This window comes from Ambystoma mexicanum, chromosome 6p (genome assembly GCF_040938575.1).
Source record: "Ambystoma mexicanum isolate Mex_15411 chromosome 6p, UKY_AmexF1_1, whole genome shotgun sequence".
Lineage (NCBI taxonomy): Eukaryota > Metazoa > Chordata > Amphibia > Caudata > Ambystomatidae > Ambystoma > Ambystoma mexicanum.
The window spans coordinates 305,336,837-305,354,094 of NC_090935.1; the positions used below are offsets into that span (position 1 = coordinate 305,336,837).

General features: G+C 47.2%; 1 protein-coding gene across 13 annotated transcripts in view; it reads left to right on the plus strand.

Moving 5' to 3' along the window:
• NEDD4L (NEDD4 like E3 ubiquitin protein ligase) overlaps positions 1-17,258 on the plus strand; it is a 2,900,454-nt gene that overhangs the window by 2,742,970 nt on the left and 140,226 nt on the right. For all 13 annotated transcript variants that reach the window (XM_069627054.1, XM_069627053.1, XM_069627056.1 and 10 more), the window contains one exon: positions 11,071-11,178. In XM_069627054.1, the coding sequence (XP_069483155.1) occupies positions 11,071-11,178 (108 nt within the window). The remainder of the gene's footprint in view (positions 1-11,070; positions 11,179-17,258) is intronic.

The window sequence follows — 17,258 nt, forward strand, 5'->3', positions numbered from 1 at the left end:
GAAGGAAGGTTAGGCAGGTATCTTTAAGATTCAAAAGATAAAACAAATCTATACAAACTGGTTTAAGGGGCATAGATCCTTATTATATCAGCAAGACTCGGAAGCAATGATAAACTCAATAGGGGTATGATATGATATTTTATTTGTAAGTAATGGGGCAGCATTCTGGACCCTTATAAAAATCAAGTTCTTTCCAAGATTCTAGTTGGGTGCAAATAATAGAAGGCTCAGTATGGGAACCTTACTTCACCATGCTCTATTATAACAATGTAGGAGGAAATACGGCATTAATCACCAAGGAGGTGATACCAGGTGTGTGTGTATCATGTGAAGTTGTGGACATCGAATTGTTTGATGTGCAATGTGCATTTGTAAGGGCGAAAGTGCCTAATGTTCCGGACCCAAGTGGGCTTTCAAGCCAAACATTAAAATCTGACTCGGCTCTATGGGCAAATATTTTATTTGATCTTTTTCAGAACATTCTCAGTGCTCAGATTACTAATAATCTGATTTCAAAAGGGGCACTAGTACCTCATTAAATTGTTTCGTGATTCACCTCCTAACTAAACAAGTTAAACGTACAAAAAGACAGCTTTATTTGGCCTTCGTAGATATTAGTAAAGTCTTTGATTGTGTGATAAGAGCAGAGTTATGGTAGAAGATGAGGGAGCAGGAGTGCTCAGAGGTTTTAATTAAAATGATGAAACTACTACACACAGAGACAGGAATTAGTGTGAGACTGGATCTGAATTGAACATTTTCAGCCTTTATACTGACTGAACGGAAGCGTACTGCAGGATTGCAACATGTGGCCCATTTCCTGTTTAATGCATATATTTTGGATTTGAATTAATGTTTGCTTGAGGTAGGAGAAAATCCTCCGAAGCTGGGCTCTCGTCCCATTCAGCATCTCCTGTATGCTGATGATCTGGTCCTCTGTGACTATACGCCAATCCGACTTCATTTATTGATTGAATGGTACATCTGGCCAAATTCGGCAAGTACCATTCGATCGATTTGATTCAATCAAATTGAGTAATCAATACCGAACATGGGAAGCGGGGGACACCCCTGCTCCCCATGTTTGGTATTGATGGTCTTGGGGGAGGGGGGCTACGGGAGTGTCCCCCGCTTCCTGAAGATTGGAGGCTGGGGCTGGAAAAAAACTAAAGGGGAACCCTGCAGCGTCGGATCTGAGCCACGTTCGAGGGATGGAACTGATGCTGCAGGGTCAGGAGAGGCAGCAGACGAGGAAAAGGTAAGTGGGAGGGGGTGGGGGGATCTATTGGAAGTGGGGGGACATAGATTTGCAGAGTTTGGCCACAGTAAAATTCAATTTGCTGCGTAATTGACTACGGTCAATTCTGCTGCAAACAATTCTGCTGCGGCCAAACCACACAGATCCTGTCCAGGAATGTACATGTCCTCTGCAAACAACAAATCCTGGCAGTCTTCCACACATCTTGGGTGTCCGCACCAGCCTTCATAATTAATATTTGTTTTACTGCATCCAAGGGGATTGGCACTGTTTGTAAACTCTCAGCACCACATACCTCTGGTATATCTCAAATGGCAAGAGGAGTGCCTGTTGCCTATTACAGCACACATAGATTATCCTCCATGTAGCATATATCTTCATATGGCGGCAACCCAAAACACCTTGTGTCTCAATGCTAACACCCACAGGGTGTGGGCCCAGCAAGTCACTTCTTATACTCTCGGCATTACCATACTGCAACAACTACAGATGTCTCCAATCCATTGGTCTCGTTCCCCAGCAGATCCTCCACCTCCTCTCATGCTCGAGAATGAATTGCAACACACCAATGGACCAACCAGGCCACATTTCTTATTGTTAGGAACAAACTGTTCAGACGTCACACAGGGATCAATGCTAAGAAAGACCAGACCCTCAAGCAGGATAGTGCCTCTCCAGATGCAATAAGTGAAGCCCAGCGAAGGGACATGTCTTGTGACCCGTAAATGAAGCTGATGGCTGCTGGTTGGAAAGCTCAGAGGGTAAGGAGCTTGTGCAGTTTTTTAGAGGGTCTCTGAAAACATGCAACCATTGGGGATGGGCCCCATGTATTGGGCTTACTCCAACGTCCCGTCCCCTTTCCTCCATACTTATGGGACATCTCTCCGTCCTGTGGGACGGGACTGGAGCACTTTGTAAAAAGCATCCACATTTTTTTCAACCCCGTCCCCCTTGGCTCCGCCCCGCGCATTGCCCATCAGTCCTTTTCTCCGCACGATCGGGGCCGGACGCACTTGCATCCTCAGAAGACTTTCTTCCCTGTTTTCCTCTCTGGCTCTCGCTAGCGTTCGTTTACTAGTCTGTCTATGTCTTTTAAACTAGATTTTCCAGACTGTTCATCATGTCACCGTCACCGTCGCTTCGCGAGGGCGGATCCCCATCCTCTTTGTTTAGAGTGTTTGGGTCCGGAACACCGTTGGGGCTCCTCTTTTTACTGTGACTCCCTTTCGGTCCGGGCACTTCAACGTCGGTTGGAGCAGTGGGAGGAGGTGTTCGGCCAAACTCCTCCTTCGCATTTTCAGGCGTTCATCGACGAGAATAAAAAACGCCCAGTAAGTTCTTTACTTCTTCTAGAGCACCCAGGCCGGGGGATACCTTTCCGGGTTCCTCTCGGGCCGGGAGGGGCGTTGATCGCTCTGTTACCGGGGTTCGCCCTGAGGTGCCTGTCGGGCCTAATGATTCTACTGGAGTTTTCTCTGAGGAACTCCGTAAGGGGCCTGTGTTCACCGGAGTACGCTCCGAGGCCCCTCCTGTGGGGGCTGTTTGTAGACCCAGTTTTACTGAGTCATGGGGTACCGGAGCTTGCTCTGAAGCCGCTCTTTCGGCTTCCCTCAAAAACAAAACCGGATTGCGCCCCGAGGTCTTGGCTGGGCTTGAGGTTACCGAACGGATGTTCGAGGCCCGTGCCGATAAGGCTTCTACTGGGCCTAGGTCCGAGGTCCCTCGTGCAGAGGCTAAGGCTACCAACAGTTCTGAGGGGCCGGGCAAGGCCCTGTTGGTGAAAGCGGTTGCTCACCGTTCCCGCTCTTGTGGTGACACCAGATCTGTTGAGGGGGCAAAGAAGAAAGTTTATTCTTTTACCGGCAGTGGCGAGGCCCTTACTTCAAAGCCTCAGTTGGCGCTTGGTATGTCGCAGAAACATTCCAGGCCTCATAGTACCGGCTCTGCCGAGGTTCCTTACGTTAAGGCTAAAGTTAAGACCCCTGACCCATCGACGGGGACCTATGCCTCACTTCCTCACGTGCCGCAGTTCCCCTCAGATGAGGACAAAATGGTGGCCGTTCCTGCCACGACCACGGCGGCCATTTTAGGTACTACCCCTACAACTACGCCATCGCCCCTGGTGTAGGGTTCGGTCCTTTGGGTGAACCTAAGGTCCCTTGTGCGCATCCTTACCAGCCGGTTTATGATTGGAACGCCCGGATTCCTCGTTCGCACAATGTTTTGTTGCCCGCGGGGGCGGCTCCCTTGATTTATGTGGATATGTCAGTGGAGGGGCCGGTGTGGCACCCTTCTCTGTTACGTCCCTGGATTTGTCCACCTCATGAGAGGCCTCCTCAGGTTCCGAAACAATCTCCTAAGGACGCCTTTTTTGGTAAATTTCAAGCGCTTATGCGCACCGATCCCATGAGGGAATATTTCAAAGGGCTTTTCAAGGAGATATGTCCACCTGCGCCTCCGGCTCTACCCGTTCTGGCGGTGGTCCCGCCAGCGCCTCCCTTGCCTGTGCTGCCTCCCCCTGCGCTTCCGCCTTTGTCACCATTGTCCCCAGTGGACAAGGCAGTGCCTGACACGGCTCAGCAGGATCCTGACCTGTCAGATGACCCGCAAGGCGATCAGGACAACGAGGACCTTCCCCGCTCTATCAGAGCTTTCCATGACCGGGTGCTGGACATGATGAGTTTCTTAGATGTTCCGGTGCCCGAGGCACCCGCTCCGCAGGAGGGCGTGCTTTCTGGGGCGTTCACCTTGTCTCCTTTGGAGCAAACCGGCCTGTTATTGCAGAAGGACGTTCTGGCCGAGGTCCGAAGAGTTTGGGAAAAGCCACACTCGGGACTTTTTGTCAATAAAAAGATTGACACGAGGTACAGGCTGCATTCTTCGGAAGAAGTGGCCTTGTCATCTTGTCCGCCTCCCTCCTCTACAGTGGTGGCTGCTGCTACGTTGCAATCCAGGCCTGCAGCATCCTCCTCCACGACAGCTACTCAGGTCTTGCGAAAGGAGGACAAGCTCCTGGACTCCCTAGGTAGGAAAATCTTTGCCAATTCGGCATTACAGCTCAGGCAGGCCAATGCAGAATTGATTTTGGCGGGAGCTAACATGCAGATGTGGAGAGGTCTGTCGGAGTTTGAGGAGCACATTCCGGTCGAGAAGTTGGAAGATTTCAGAGGGGGCCTTTCCGATGCCAGTGTCTTGGCCCAGGATCTCCTGGAGGCTGTGGCTCATCACGTGGACACCTCAGCTCGGGGCCTGATGCTTGGGGTTGATGCCTCGCGGCAAGCGTGGCTGCATGCCACTAAGTTTTCGAAGGAAGTGCAAGACAAGGTTCTGGACCTTCTATTCGATGGAAGGGAGCTTTTTCACTCTTCTACTGATGTAGAGCTCACCAAAACCAAAGATAGCACTCAGACGGCTAAATCATTGTCTGTTCTGGTTAAAGCTCCTTTCAAGTCTCAAAGACCGTTGTCGCAAAGTCGACCATCCTCTGGTTTTAGGGGCTTCCTCGACCGCAAATCCTCCTGCTGGGAATAACCGTCGTAGACAACAACGTACGCGGTTTTTCTCCTGCTCCTCAGCCTCCTCATCAGGTTCAGGTGGCACCTCCACGATAAGCCTGTCAAATGAGGGTTTTCCGCGCTCGCACGAGACCCCGGTGGGAGGACGCATTGCGTCTCATTGGGAGGCGTGGCAGACCATCACAGAAGACAGATGGGTCTTGTCAGTCGCTCGAGCGGGTTTCCGCTTGCCTTTACCCTCTACCCCACCCTTCAACCCTCCTTTTCATCTGTCGGGCTCGCCCTCCCTCAAAGCTGAAGTTCAGAAACTTCGGGACCTCAGAGCTGTGGAACCCGTTCCCTTTAGGGGAGCGAGGGAAGGGCTTCTACTCCCGGCTGTTTACGGTGCCCAAACCCAACCAGGCTGGCCTGCGCACCATCCTAGACCTTTCCCAGTTCAATCTTTTCCTACCCCAAGAGAAATTCAAGATGATCACGCCCGGCCAGATACGCTCCTCCTTGCAGATGGCCGATTGGCTCAGCGTTGTGGATCTTCAGGACGCGTACATGCATATCCTGATTTGGAACCCACACAGGGGATATCTCTGCTTCTCTTTGGGAGAGGAGCACTTCCAGTTTCGAGTGCTTCCTTTTGGCCTCAGCTCGGCGCCGCGTGTCTTCACGAAGATGATGTCGGTGATTGCGGCCTAACTTCATCTCCAGGGTATCTGTATTTGGACGACTGGCTCTTATGCCGGGGTGCGCCCCGAGGCCTTGGTGGGGCTTGGTGCTACCGAACGGATGTTCGAGGCCCGCGCTAGTAAGGCTGTTTCCGGACCTGGGTCCGAGGTCCCTCGTACAGAGGCTAAAGCTACAAACATTTTTGGGGGTCTGGCAAGGCTTTATCGGTGAAGGTTGTTTCCCACCGTTCCTGCTCTTGCAGCAACACCAGATCTGTTGAGGGGGCAAAGAAGGGAAATTCTTTTACCGGCAGCGCCGAGGTCCTTCCGGAGAAGGCTAATTTGGCGGTTGGTATGTTGCAGTAACATTCCAGGCCTCATAGTACCAGCTCTGCCGAGGTTCCTTATGTTAAGGCTCAAGTTAAGACCCCTGATCCGTTGACAGGGACCTCTGCCTCACTTCCTCACGTGTCGCAGTTCACCTCAGGTGATGACAAAAAGGCGCCCGTTCCCGCCACGACCGCGGCGTCCATATTGAACGCTACCCCTACAGCTGCGCTATCGGCCTCAGGTGTAGGGCTGGTTTCTGGGCCTTGTGCGCATCCTTATCGGTCAGTTTATGACCGGAATGCTCGGATACCCCTTCCGCACAATGTTTCGTTGCCTGCGGGGTGGGCACCTTTGGTTGATCTGCCCATCCAGATATAGGAGTGTGCCATGCTTCATGGCTTCTGGCTGCTTGCGGTGCACATCCCGGGCCAGCTGAATGTCACAGCGGATGCCCTGAGCCGGCGGACAGTGGTCTGCTACGAGTGGGAGTTGAAGGCAGAGGTCCTCTCATGGATTTTCTTGCGTTGGGGAACACCGGAGGTGGACCTCTTCGCCACGGCGGTAAACAAGAAGCTTCCTCAGTACGCCTCCAGAGGGGGGCTGGGAGCCTCCTCTCTTGGGGACGCTCTCGAGATTCCATGGCACAACATGAGAGCTTACGCCTTCCCGCCTCTCCCCCTAGTTCATCGAGCAATTTGGAAGTTGAAGAGCTCTGTCAACTGTTCTCTTCTCCTGATAGCTCCGTGGTGGCCGGCCAGGTTTTGGTTTTCAGAACTTCAACACCTGTCGGTGTGTCCGCGGATCAGGTTACCAGTAACTCCCGATCTTCTTCACCAAGGGGAACAGATGTGGCACCCCTCCCCACAATCGCTCAACCTGGCGGCATGGTGCCTGAGTTCAAGTCTCTAGAGCGTTTGGGCTTGTCTGCGGATAACATGGGCATTATCCAGGCAGCCAGGAAACCCTCGACCAGATCCCAATACAAGAGTAAATGGTTCAGGTTCTGTCATTGGTGTTTGGAGAAAGAATTGGACCCGAGGGTGGCAACGATTGACACGGTGCTGTCCTTCGTATCCTCCCTAGCAGAGTCAGGGGTTCATGTTCTGTCTTGCAGGACTTATCTCTCAGCGGTTTCCGCTTACCTCTCTACAGACCAGTGTTCTTATTCTCTAACTAACCCGTTGGTGAAGAGACATTTTGCTGGCTTGACACGCATCTACACTCTGGTTCGTAGTCCGCACCCGCCTTGGGACCTAAATGTAGTCCTGACGGCGCTGTGCCATAAACCGTTTGAGCCAATGGCTACGGTTGACCTCAAGTACGTGTCCTGGAAAGTGTCCTTTCTGGTCACCGTCACGTCAGCGAGGAGAGTGAGTGAGCTCCAGGCATTGTCGGTGGAGCATACTTTCTTGGTCTTTCACAAGGACAAGGTAGTCCTTTGGACAAACCCAGCTTTCCTACCAAAGGTAGTGACCGAATTCCACCTGAATCAGTCGATTTCCCTTCCGGTCTTTTTTCCGAACCCTGCCTCGGAGGCGGAAAGGGTTCTACACTGCCTGGATGTCCGAAGAGCTCTTAAGTTCTACCTGGACAGGACTTCCGAGCTTCGGAGTTCTTCCCAACTTTCCCAACTTTTTGTGACCTTCGGTAACCCTCAGGGCAGGCCGGCGTCTAAGGCATCTATTTCTAGATGGATTGCCGCCTATATCACGGAGTCTTTCACCGTCCAAAAGCTGAAACCTCCTAAAGGTATCCATGCACACCTGGTGCGGGGCAAGGCAGCCGCAGATGCTTTTCAGAAGTATGTTCCTTGGGAGTCCATCGCTAAAGCGGCTACTTGGGCCTCCCCATCTGCTTTCTGTAAGCATTACTGCCTCGATATGAGCTCCAGAGCTGACGCTCAGTTTGGCCAGGCTGTGCTGAAGAACCTGTTTCAGCAAGGGGTATTTCCATCCACCCATAGTTCCTGGAAGGAGTGCTTGGGAATCTCCCATAACTATGGAGGAAAGGGGACGGGACGTAGGAGTATTACCAGGTTACTCACCGTAGTGACCATCTTACTCCTAGTCCATAGTCCCCTTTCCTCCATACGCCCGCCCGCCGTCCCCTCTAATAAGGTTCCTCTGCTATTGCTAATGGGTCTTTGACCCTGCGATAGAAAAGGACTGATGGGCGATGCGCGGGGCGGAGCCAAGGTGGGCAGGGTTACGGCCGCGTGCAGGGCCCCGCACAGGAAAGAGAGGAGGGACAAATTTTTGAAAAAAATGTGGATGCTTTTTACAAAGTGCTCCGGTCCCGTCCCACAGGACGGAGAGATGTCCCAGAAGTATGGAGGAAAGGGGACTATGGACTAGGAGTAAGGCGGTCACTACGGTGAGTAACCTCTCAGGACTTGGGTGAGCCCCTACGACTACAAGGCAGTTCCGGCAGGCAGCGCCACCAACAAGAGAGCAGAGTGACCTTTCAGGCTGATGGACTTTTCGAGTCTTTGAAAGGAGGATGCCTAATATGGCCGAGCACATGAAAGGGGAGAAGTTAAGAAACAGAAATGCTTACTTTGAGCTAGGGGAAAGTAAGTTAAGAGAGAGAAGTAATCAAGTTCACGTGGTATCCCTGGTTTGTGAGCGCACGCATACTCATCCAAGTACCTAGACTATGGAGTCCTCAGCGGTAGCTACTTGCTGGAAAATGAGATTTTACTATGGACAGGGAGCAGAATTAAGGCAGTATATGAGCTGTGTGACCTGGAAAGTAACTGAATATACCAGAAGCGGCCACCAACAAAGAATGGTATTGGGCCATGTCAGAATAATACTAACAACACCTGCATGTGCCAAGGAGCAGCTGCCAGCAAGAGGACAAGGGCTGGCTCTGTGGGGCCAACGTATGGAGGCTGCAGATGCCGGGAGCATCATCCAGCAGAAGTAAGATGTGTGCTGGCTGAGAGGCAAGAAAATGACCGCAGCATATGCCAGGAGTGCCCTCGAAAGGGAAATGAGGGAGAGGCTGAAGATGCTGAATCAGCGGCTGCAGAACCCAGGTGCAGCCACCAGAATCGACAGAGCGCAACACTGTACAAGGATGGGAACAAAAGCCTTGAAAGGCAAACGTGATCACTCCCCTGGCCTATAAATGGATCTACACAGTGTGTCCACATCATCCTGCGCTGTTGACCCACCTGCAAGCCGGAACCAACCCTTACAGCACAGGCTTTTGTTGCATGACCATAAGGCACTGTGAACTTACATTTTAAGAAATGGTTGGTTTTGGCTGTTTGCAGCTGTTTGTTTCCTTTCCTGCTGTCACAAATCCAAATAATTTATAGATGGCCCAAATCACCACACATTCCTTTTTCCAGTCATACTCCAGGACGGTCATCTCTTGTCTGCCTATCACCATCTCCGCTTCTTCGAGGGAGACTGGTGTCTAGCCGTCACCTCTTGCCAGGTTCTTTATTTTTAATTAAAATTGTTTCTTTCCCAATAAAATGAATTTCACCTTGATAGGAAATTGCATAAAGAGATGAGCCTTACTGTATAACAGAATAGGTTGGGTTTATGCTTTGTCTACCACATATTATACACAACATATAAAGTACTAGCAGGTGTACTCTTGCTTCACACAGTAATTCCTAAGGCTGGAGCATGTAAACTTTGTACTGTTGAGGTGTCATGCATTCATCAACTTCTGTGGGAAATGAAGTTCCTGTAATTATCATGAGAGATTTGCTACGATGTGTGGGAGGGGTTGTAGATGCACTCGCCTATTATGTTATAGTGTTGATAACATATGTAAATAAAATAAATATTCTTTTAAGGTGCGGGGGAGGAAACGTGACCCTGGCACAGGACCAAAAATACCTATACGTAAAGAGAGAAAAGAGGATCCAAAAGTAGGAGCCCTCCCGTCCTCTGCACACTATTAGTATACCGTGCAGCGACGGTTAAGTATAAATCTTCCTAAAGCATTTAAGTGTGGAGTCTTTGGTAAAGTAAATATTCAATCAAACAATTTTTATAGCAGTCATTTAGTTAAAAACAAATAGTTTAATTACTAAAGCTCATTCTTTGTCAATAAATCTTATGATGCTGGGACCAGAATCAAATGTCAAGTAATAAACAAAGTTTCTGATGAGTGTACAGCATGTACAAATACAATTCAAGTGCAATGGCTGACACGTTTCGAGATCCAAATCCCTTCTTCTTGAGCCAAACAAGGTGTAAACTGTAAAACAGTAAAGTAAAAAAGCGTATCAAATTTCTGACTAGTAAATGGTCATAAATTAAGTGCTCGTCAAGCATGAATTGAAGAACAGGCAATACCACCAGATGCGGGTTATAAGTGAACAGATGGTTCATATTTGCTACAATGTGACAGACAATATAATTGCAGACACATGCACTGTTTCCTGTCACCCACATTACTACAAAAGCACCGTTTGGTGTCACTCCCATGACTCCAAAAGTGAGTGCGCTAATGTCAGCTAGAATGCTGACAGTGTGGAAAGTTTAGGGACAAAGGACTGCTGAAGTTATCATGAACTGCTGAACTTTAGGAACAATGAACATAGAACTATGGCGGAACTACTGCTCAAAGAGGGTAAGCATTGCAGACCGTGTACAAAAACAAAATAAATTGGGAAAATGTACATTTTATACTTTTTACATTGTCACCACATTGGAACCTACCCACAAGACATATCTCAGGTATGTCGCACATTGGGAAGTATGCTGAACCTTTCGAACACACACACACACACACACACACATCCATTCATTGCAGACTGCTTAAAAAGAAATAATTAGAAAAATCTATATTTTATACTTTTTATATTGTCTACACCATGGAGCCTACCCACTGCCATATTTCAGATTTGTACCATGTTGGGAAGTAGGCTGAATATTTCGAAAATGCACGCACGCACACACATCCACAAATGTCTTTTATATATGTATAGAATAGATAATTAAAAAAACTCTCAAGGTGAGAGGATGAGGTGTATATGTGACAATGTACAGAATGTTAGTTGTCGTACACAGTATAAATGAACACATCTGAACATTGAGCTTGTTCCATTTTTTAACTGTAGGAGGTTGACAAACTGTTAAGAACGTATTTATGCATCGATGAAACAAATGCTCTTAAGCCTAAAAAACATTTTTTTAAAAAGCAAAATGGTTTATGTTTAGAATCCTAAAATCATGAATTGATTTCTATTGCTGTTATTTTCTAGAATATTGTGGTGTATTTTGTGATCAACATCTGCATGCCAATGTTAAATAGTGTATTCCTGTTTGGTTTCTTATAGTTGCTCATGTGTGGCCTTGGTGATGTTGATGTCAACGATTGGAGACAGCACACGATCTACAAGAATGGGTACTGTCCGAATCATCCTGTTATACAGTGGTACTGGAAGGTAACTATTTCTTTTCACCTATCCTCTGCAGACAATGAAAAAAAAGAATCCAAGATTCTCTCTACTGGAAGTGGGACTAACAAATCAAGAGTTTTTTGTACTGTGATAACTCTTCTTTCACCAAATACATGGTACTCTAATCTAAATAATGTTTTGGCAATCACGATCTTGAAAAAAAGATATGGCTCTATATTTCAAGGCAACCTTTTAATTTGAAGGTGTAATTAAGAGAAAAATCGAGGTGTACATTTAAGCAACAATGAAAAACGTTCACAGTATCTCTCAGTGAAACTAAGGCCTGCTTTGTGGGAAGAGGAGCATGATGTAGGGTCCGGTAGAGAATGTTGCAATGCTGCAAGCAGCATCTGGCCAGTCTTAGGATGAAAATGTGAGAATATGTGCCTACAGTAAGGCAGTGCTTTGGTCTCCTTAATCTTGCTTTTGTTCTATTTCAGGTTTTGCTATATGTGTAGTTTACACATGATTTTCTAGATTTAAACACAGGTATTCAAATTGATTGTAGGACAGGGGTCAGCAAACTATGCTACTCCGGATGTTTTGGACTATGAGACTCAGGATCTCTTGCCATGAACTATTCTGGCTAGAGCTAGAGCTAATGGGAATTGTCGTCTAAATTACCTGGAGCACCAAAGTCTTCAGACCACTGCTGTAGAGGTGTGCCTTTAGAGAACTGAGTGTACCTGGATACAGAGACTAGCACTAATGTTCAATGGTGGATATGCAATAAGAGCAATATTGTTTGGTAGGCTATGAAGACTAATGTTACGGTTTAGCGTATGCTATGAGGTAAGAGCATGGGATATGCTTTGCACATAAACTGTACTGATGTTTAGTGTAAGATATGCAGTATGAGAAAGTGTAATACTAGGATACGAACAATATATCTAATATTGGGTTGTAATAGAAGTATAGGGTTTTCTAGAGTATGAAGACCAGTACTAAGGTTAGTGTATCTTTTAAAGTAGTAGCAAGGATTCTCCAAAGGTACAAAGACCCACTCCAAGTTTCTTATTTTTTTTTTTCTTCTTTACTCATTTATTTTCAAGACCCACTCCAAGTTTCTGATGGATATACGTTTCTATCACTGATCCCTTTTCTGTGAAACTCACCACAGTCGGTCTGGACTGGACGTGTTTGAAAGCACCCCCCTGTGGCTTTCTTATACTTTCCATTGTAGTTCCCTGGTGCCCGCAATATCATCACTGGTACATCTAAACTGAGCCGCTGGGAATTGTTTTTTGTCTTATTGCTTCTAACGTTTGTTTTAGAAAGTTAACTTTCCGTATGACTTTTGTCAAGATTTCTCCTCTGAAATTGGGCATCCAAAATTTAAAGAATGTGGACAATAAATAACGGTATCTGACCCCCATTGTTCTTTGTATTGTGCTTAGAAAAAGACCATAACACAGAGCAGAGTGGGTTGTGCTGCTCGATGCAACCGTAAGCAATGAAGGGAGCGTGTGGCCCTAAGCAAGAAGTCAGCTCAAGAAAAATAGTCCACAGGGGAGAATTCGAACTGGAGATCACCGCCAGATATTCCAGTCCAGGAGTGCTCTTCCAGATTAGAGGATAGGGCAAAGAAGAGATCAAGAAAAAGAAGACAAATGTGAGGAGTAGGAGGGTATGAAGGAAGGATTACCATTTGGACTATAACCTGGTAGCACTTTTAAGTGGTAATGAAATTTGGGCCATTCCTCAATGTTATAGTAAGGGCAGTAGACACACTACGCTTGCCAGTTTGCATCTGCGTATCCATCCAGACAAGAACACAGCAGGTTTCTCCAGGCCATCCAGCCAGACCATAGCCCACTGGGGCAGACAGCCCAACAGGTCTGTATACCATCCACATCAACCTGCCAGCGGGCCAAGTTGGACTACACGTTCTAGCCTTGACAAAGACCCAGAGAGGTCTAAACACATGTCGGCTAACTACCAATCACCCTAATAACAATGTACACAAACCACCACAAACAAGGATATCAAGACAAAAAATCTTTTTCAAAGCGCGAGGTACCCGGGTACAAATAAGTTCTAATAGTAGACACAGTAGGCTTGCCAGTTTGCATCTGTGAAGCACACTACTGTCTGACACCGACATTTTTCAGCCCAAAGAGGGCCCTTTGCTGCCATTTAGCAAAGCCCTTATTGAGCCATTTATGGTGTATGGAGCAGGTGGATTTGGCTCTAAGTTAACAAGGTGATTGCCAGTAAACACTCTGGTCCGTCAAACACCTCTGTTAGCAATGATTTTTCTTTTTGCTGCCTTCTCGCCATAGACATGAATGGGGCACCCTACTTTTTGCTATTGTGGTGATCCTTTCCTGACTTTTGCAGGTAAGTGTATCCTTTTTGCTCTCCTTACCTTGCTAGGCTCATCTGTTTTGGGGGCACTGATCTGTCCGTAGTGCTATTAGGGAAGGAGAACTATGTTCTCCATAGTAAAGTGAAGTGAATCTACTGAAGTGCAGTAGAGACACTTTGGACCTCATTACAAGTCGGGCGGAATGGGTTAACGGGGTCTGCTAATGGGTGCGGACCCGTTATTATCGCCCTCTCCCATTCTCATTGAGCCCTATGGGGGCTCGAATGGGAATGGGGAAGGTCTGGGCCCGGGTACCATGAGGGAGGAATTACCGGGCCCTCCAAACTCAGAATGGCCCGGTAATTCCCCATTCAAGGAACCCGGACCCGGTTTTGGAGGCAGCCATGCCGCCAATAGCGGCATGGCTACTACCAAACCCGTAATGAGGCACTTTGTGTCCTGGCAACATTGGTAAATTTGTGGTGAATTGCAGGATTTTGCCAGGATGGGCTGGTGGAGGCAGATACTTTTGTGGCCTTTTCTTTTTTGTAGTCTTGTGCACTTAGGAATGTTACTGCTTAATGACGATTAGAGTACCATGTATTCTAAAATGGCCATGCCACAATATTTCCGTCTGTCCTGTGGCCATCTTGTAGTTTGACTTCTTCATACCCTGGACTGGCCAGATTTCCCATATCTGGGAAGCCCTTTCAAGGGTGAAAGATTCACCTTTCACAGGCAAGGTGGTGGTCTGTGTGCGTGGTCAGATGTTGGAAGCTGGCTCTGTCTGGACCCAGTCCAAATCCAAGCCAAGTGTGTCTGTTGCTGGGCCGACACAGGGGCCAGAGGCTGTCGAGGATTGGAAAGCCCATGCCAGTTTGAATGGTGCAATTCCTTGCTTTTGGTACTTGATAAAAAGGGGGACACCTGCAGCCGTTCTTCATATCATAATTGCTGCCAAGACCCCTATGAAGGAGAGCTGCCCACTGAAGACCCAGAACTTCTGGTTGGAAGATTGACAGCAGCCTTTTCATTACATGCCTGTCGAGGTCATGTCTCTCTGCAGATCTCCTGAAGATCCTCATCAGTGCCTTTGACCACTGGACCGTTGGGAACAACTAGTCCCAACCTCTGCCCAGAGATGCAGCCATTGGAAGCACTCTGAACAGTCCCAAAACCATCCTATGGGCTAGCCAGAGGTGGCCATAGGCTACTGCGCTGCATCAGTCGCCATCTCGAGTTTAGCCATGGGACTCTGCAAATCCTCAGCTCATGAAACCAGAAGCATTTCCCTAGGTTTTCAGCTCACTATCACAAAGAGGGGCTTCCAGGGCCAGTTTCTTAACTTCCACCACAAGAGTCACCTTCCATTTTCTTCAAGTGGCCATCACTGTTTGCCATCTGCATTGCACCCATGGAATCTGCTGAGTTGGTCTGTGGAGTGGTCCCAAAGTGGATGTGTCCTGGGTGTTCAGCTGATGAGAATCCACATCTTGTCCATCAGAGCACAGAACCTCAAACTAGCCAGACCCCAAGAAACCCGACCCCTGGGCTTCCTCCAACAGAACAAAGACACAAATCTAGAAGCTATGTACTGGTAATGGGAACACTAGAAGCGCTTTAAGGTGAGATTTGTTGGTCTACTAAGGACAGTGAATTTGTTAAATGTGGTTTAACAGTAAAAAATCGACAACAAGGCCTGAAGACCCCACCACTATGGATAAGTGTCGGGAGAAAGGAAAGAAAAAGGGAACGTGTGTGAGATCTTCAAAACAAGAGACACAAACACAGGAGGGAAAAAATCAGATAACCAAATAAAAACGAAGAACAACGGGCCCGCAGACAACAAATCAGGGGGTCATCACAAGATCACAGGGCCCACTAAAAAACACAAAAATCAACCACCAGTAAAAGCCACAAGCAGTACCAAAAGCCGGGCATTTATGAAAAATTTGACAATACCAAAAGAACAACCGAGTATAAATGACCAGCTAAGAAACAACAAGAAAAAGGTCAGAACAGAACAAAAGACTGAAGGACAAAAGATCTTAGAAATCGAAGAAGACGATTGTCCTGAAAATGACCTGCTGGATCTCTCTACATACCCGGTCTCAGATGATGAAGACAAACAGGGAATAAGAGGCTTCGAAGAGGTAAATACAGAGGCAGAAGACTCCTTGAGTGAGGAGCATACAGACTATAGTGAGAGTGATACCTCATCTATAATGTCAATACAGACCGAAAACGAGACACAGGGAGACAACAAAAAAGTTCCAGATACTCATACAGAAAAGGATGCATTGAGAAAAAACCGGGATCTAAGTGAAAAAACTCAGAAGAGTGAACGTAGAGGTCGAGAAAGGAACGTGGGGCGGTCTGAGACCCGGAACCAGTCGGGAAAGTGAAACAGGATACAGCAAAAAGCGGACCGAGATGGAGGAAAGAAGAGATCGGCATCAACAAAAAGAGGGGGAAAGAGACCTACAACATCGACCGCGCAAAACAAGTGCTGGTGACAGTTATAAACAACCGGGGCTTGTCCTAGAACATATCCTTCATTATGAAGACCGACTAATTCTCAACAGAACCAATGTAATAAGATTACTCCACCATATACCGGCATTAAGACTAATTACAACAGACGACCTGGCGATCGTGGAATTCGTCGAGGAAGATCGCACTGATAAAGTAATTCTGCACACAAGATCAAATCTGGTGAGACAACTACTACTGGAAGAAGCCCCGCAATTAAGACCAATGGGTTTTGACTTACAAGAAAGTGACAAAGTCCTAAAAACCCAGGAGAGAGTAAAGAAACACTCGGTGAGACAGATCAACAGAAACGACAGAGAGACCAGTAGTGTTAAAACAAATAGAACATCAGCAGTGAGAAGAGGCAACCAGAACACACAAAGCTCAAACAATAGAAGTCAACATCAAGGAGAAGAAAACGAAGCGGCAAGGTGGAAATGGTTGAAAAACATGATTTATGACAAAACAAACACCCAATAACATAAAACAGTAAAAAGTGTGGGTTCATGGAGCCTGGGAAGTTGGAACATTAGAGGCTCTACCCACCTTTTTACTAAGGGAGCGCTTCAAAAAGAGAACTTTAGTGTGTTGTGCCTACAAGAAACATGGCTGTTGCAACCAACGACACTGGAAGGTTACGTGGTTCTGCTAAATCCAGCGGTCAAAGGTCAAAAAGGCAGACCCATGTCAGGCCTACTTATAGCCATCAAAAACTATCTGGATTGGCAAGTCCTGGAGGAGTCTAACCCAAATGTATTCATCCAGATGGTAGTGTTACAGCTGGACAAAAAAGCCAGTAAAATACTAATATTGATCAACATATACTGGAACGAAAAACTACCAGAATAAATAGCAGAACTAATTGATGAACAAAGAGAAAAATGGACTGATCCAATATTCATATTGGCAGGAGATCTAAATTGTTCATGCCTGAACAAGGACAACCAACCCGAATACGATACAGCAACTGCCTCAGCAAAGGAAAAAAGAGGAAACAATGTGGAATCGTATGGTACAATCAAGGGACTGCGTCGTTCTGAATGGAAAGGTGAAGGGGGACCAACCAGCAAAACCTACTTGGAAGGGAACACAATCAGTAGAGATCCTGGATTACATTTGCATTTTAAGCAACTTGTCAGATAACATCCAGACCTTGAAAGTAATCCCAACAGTAGAAAGTGACCACAATCTGTTAAAACTGACGTGCAAAAACATAAGCAATAAC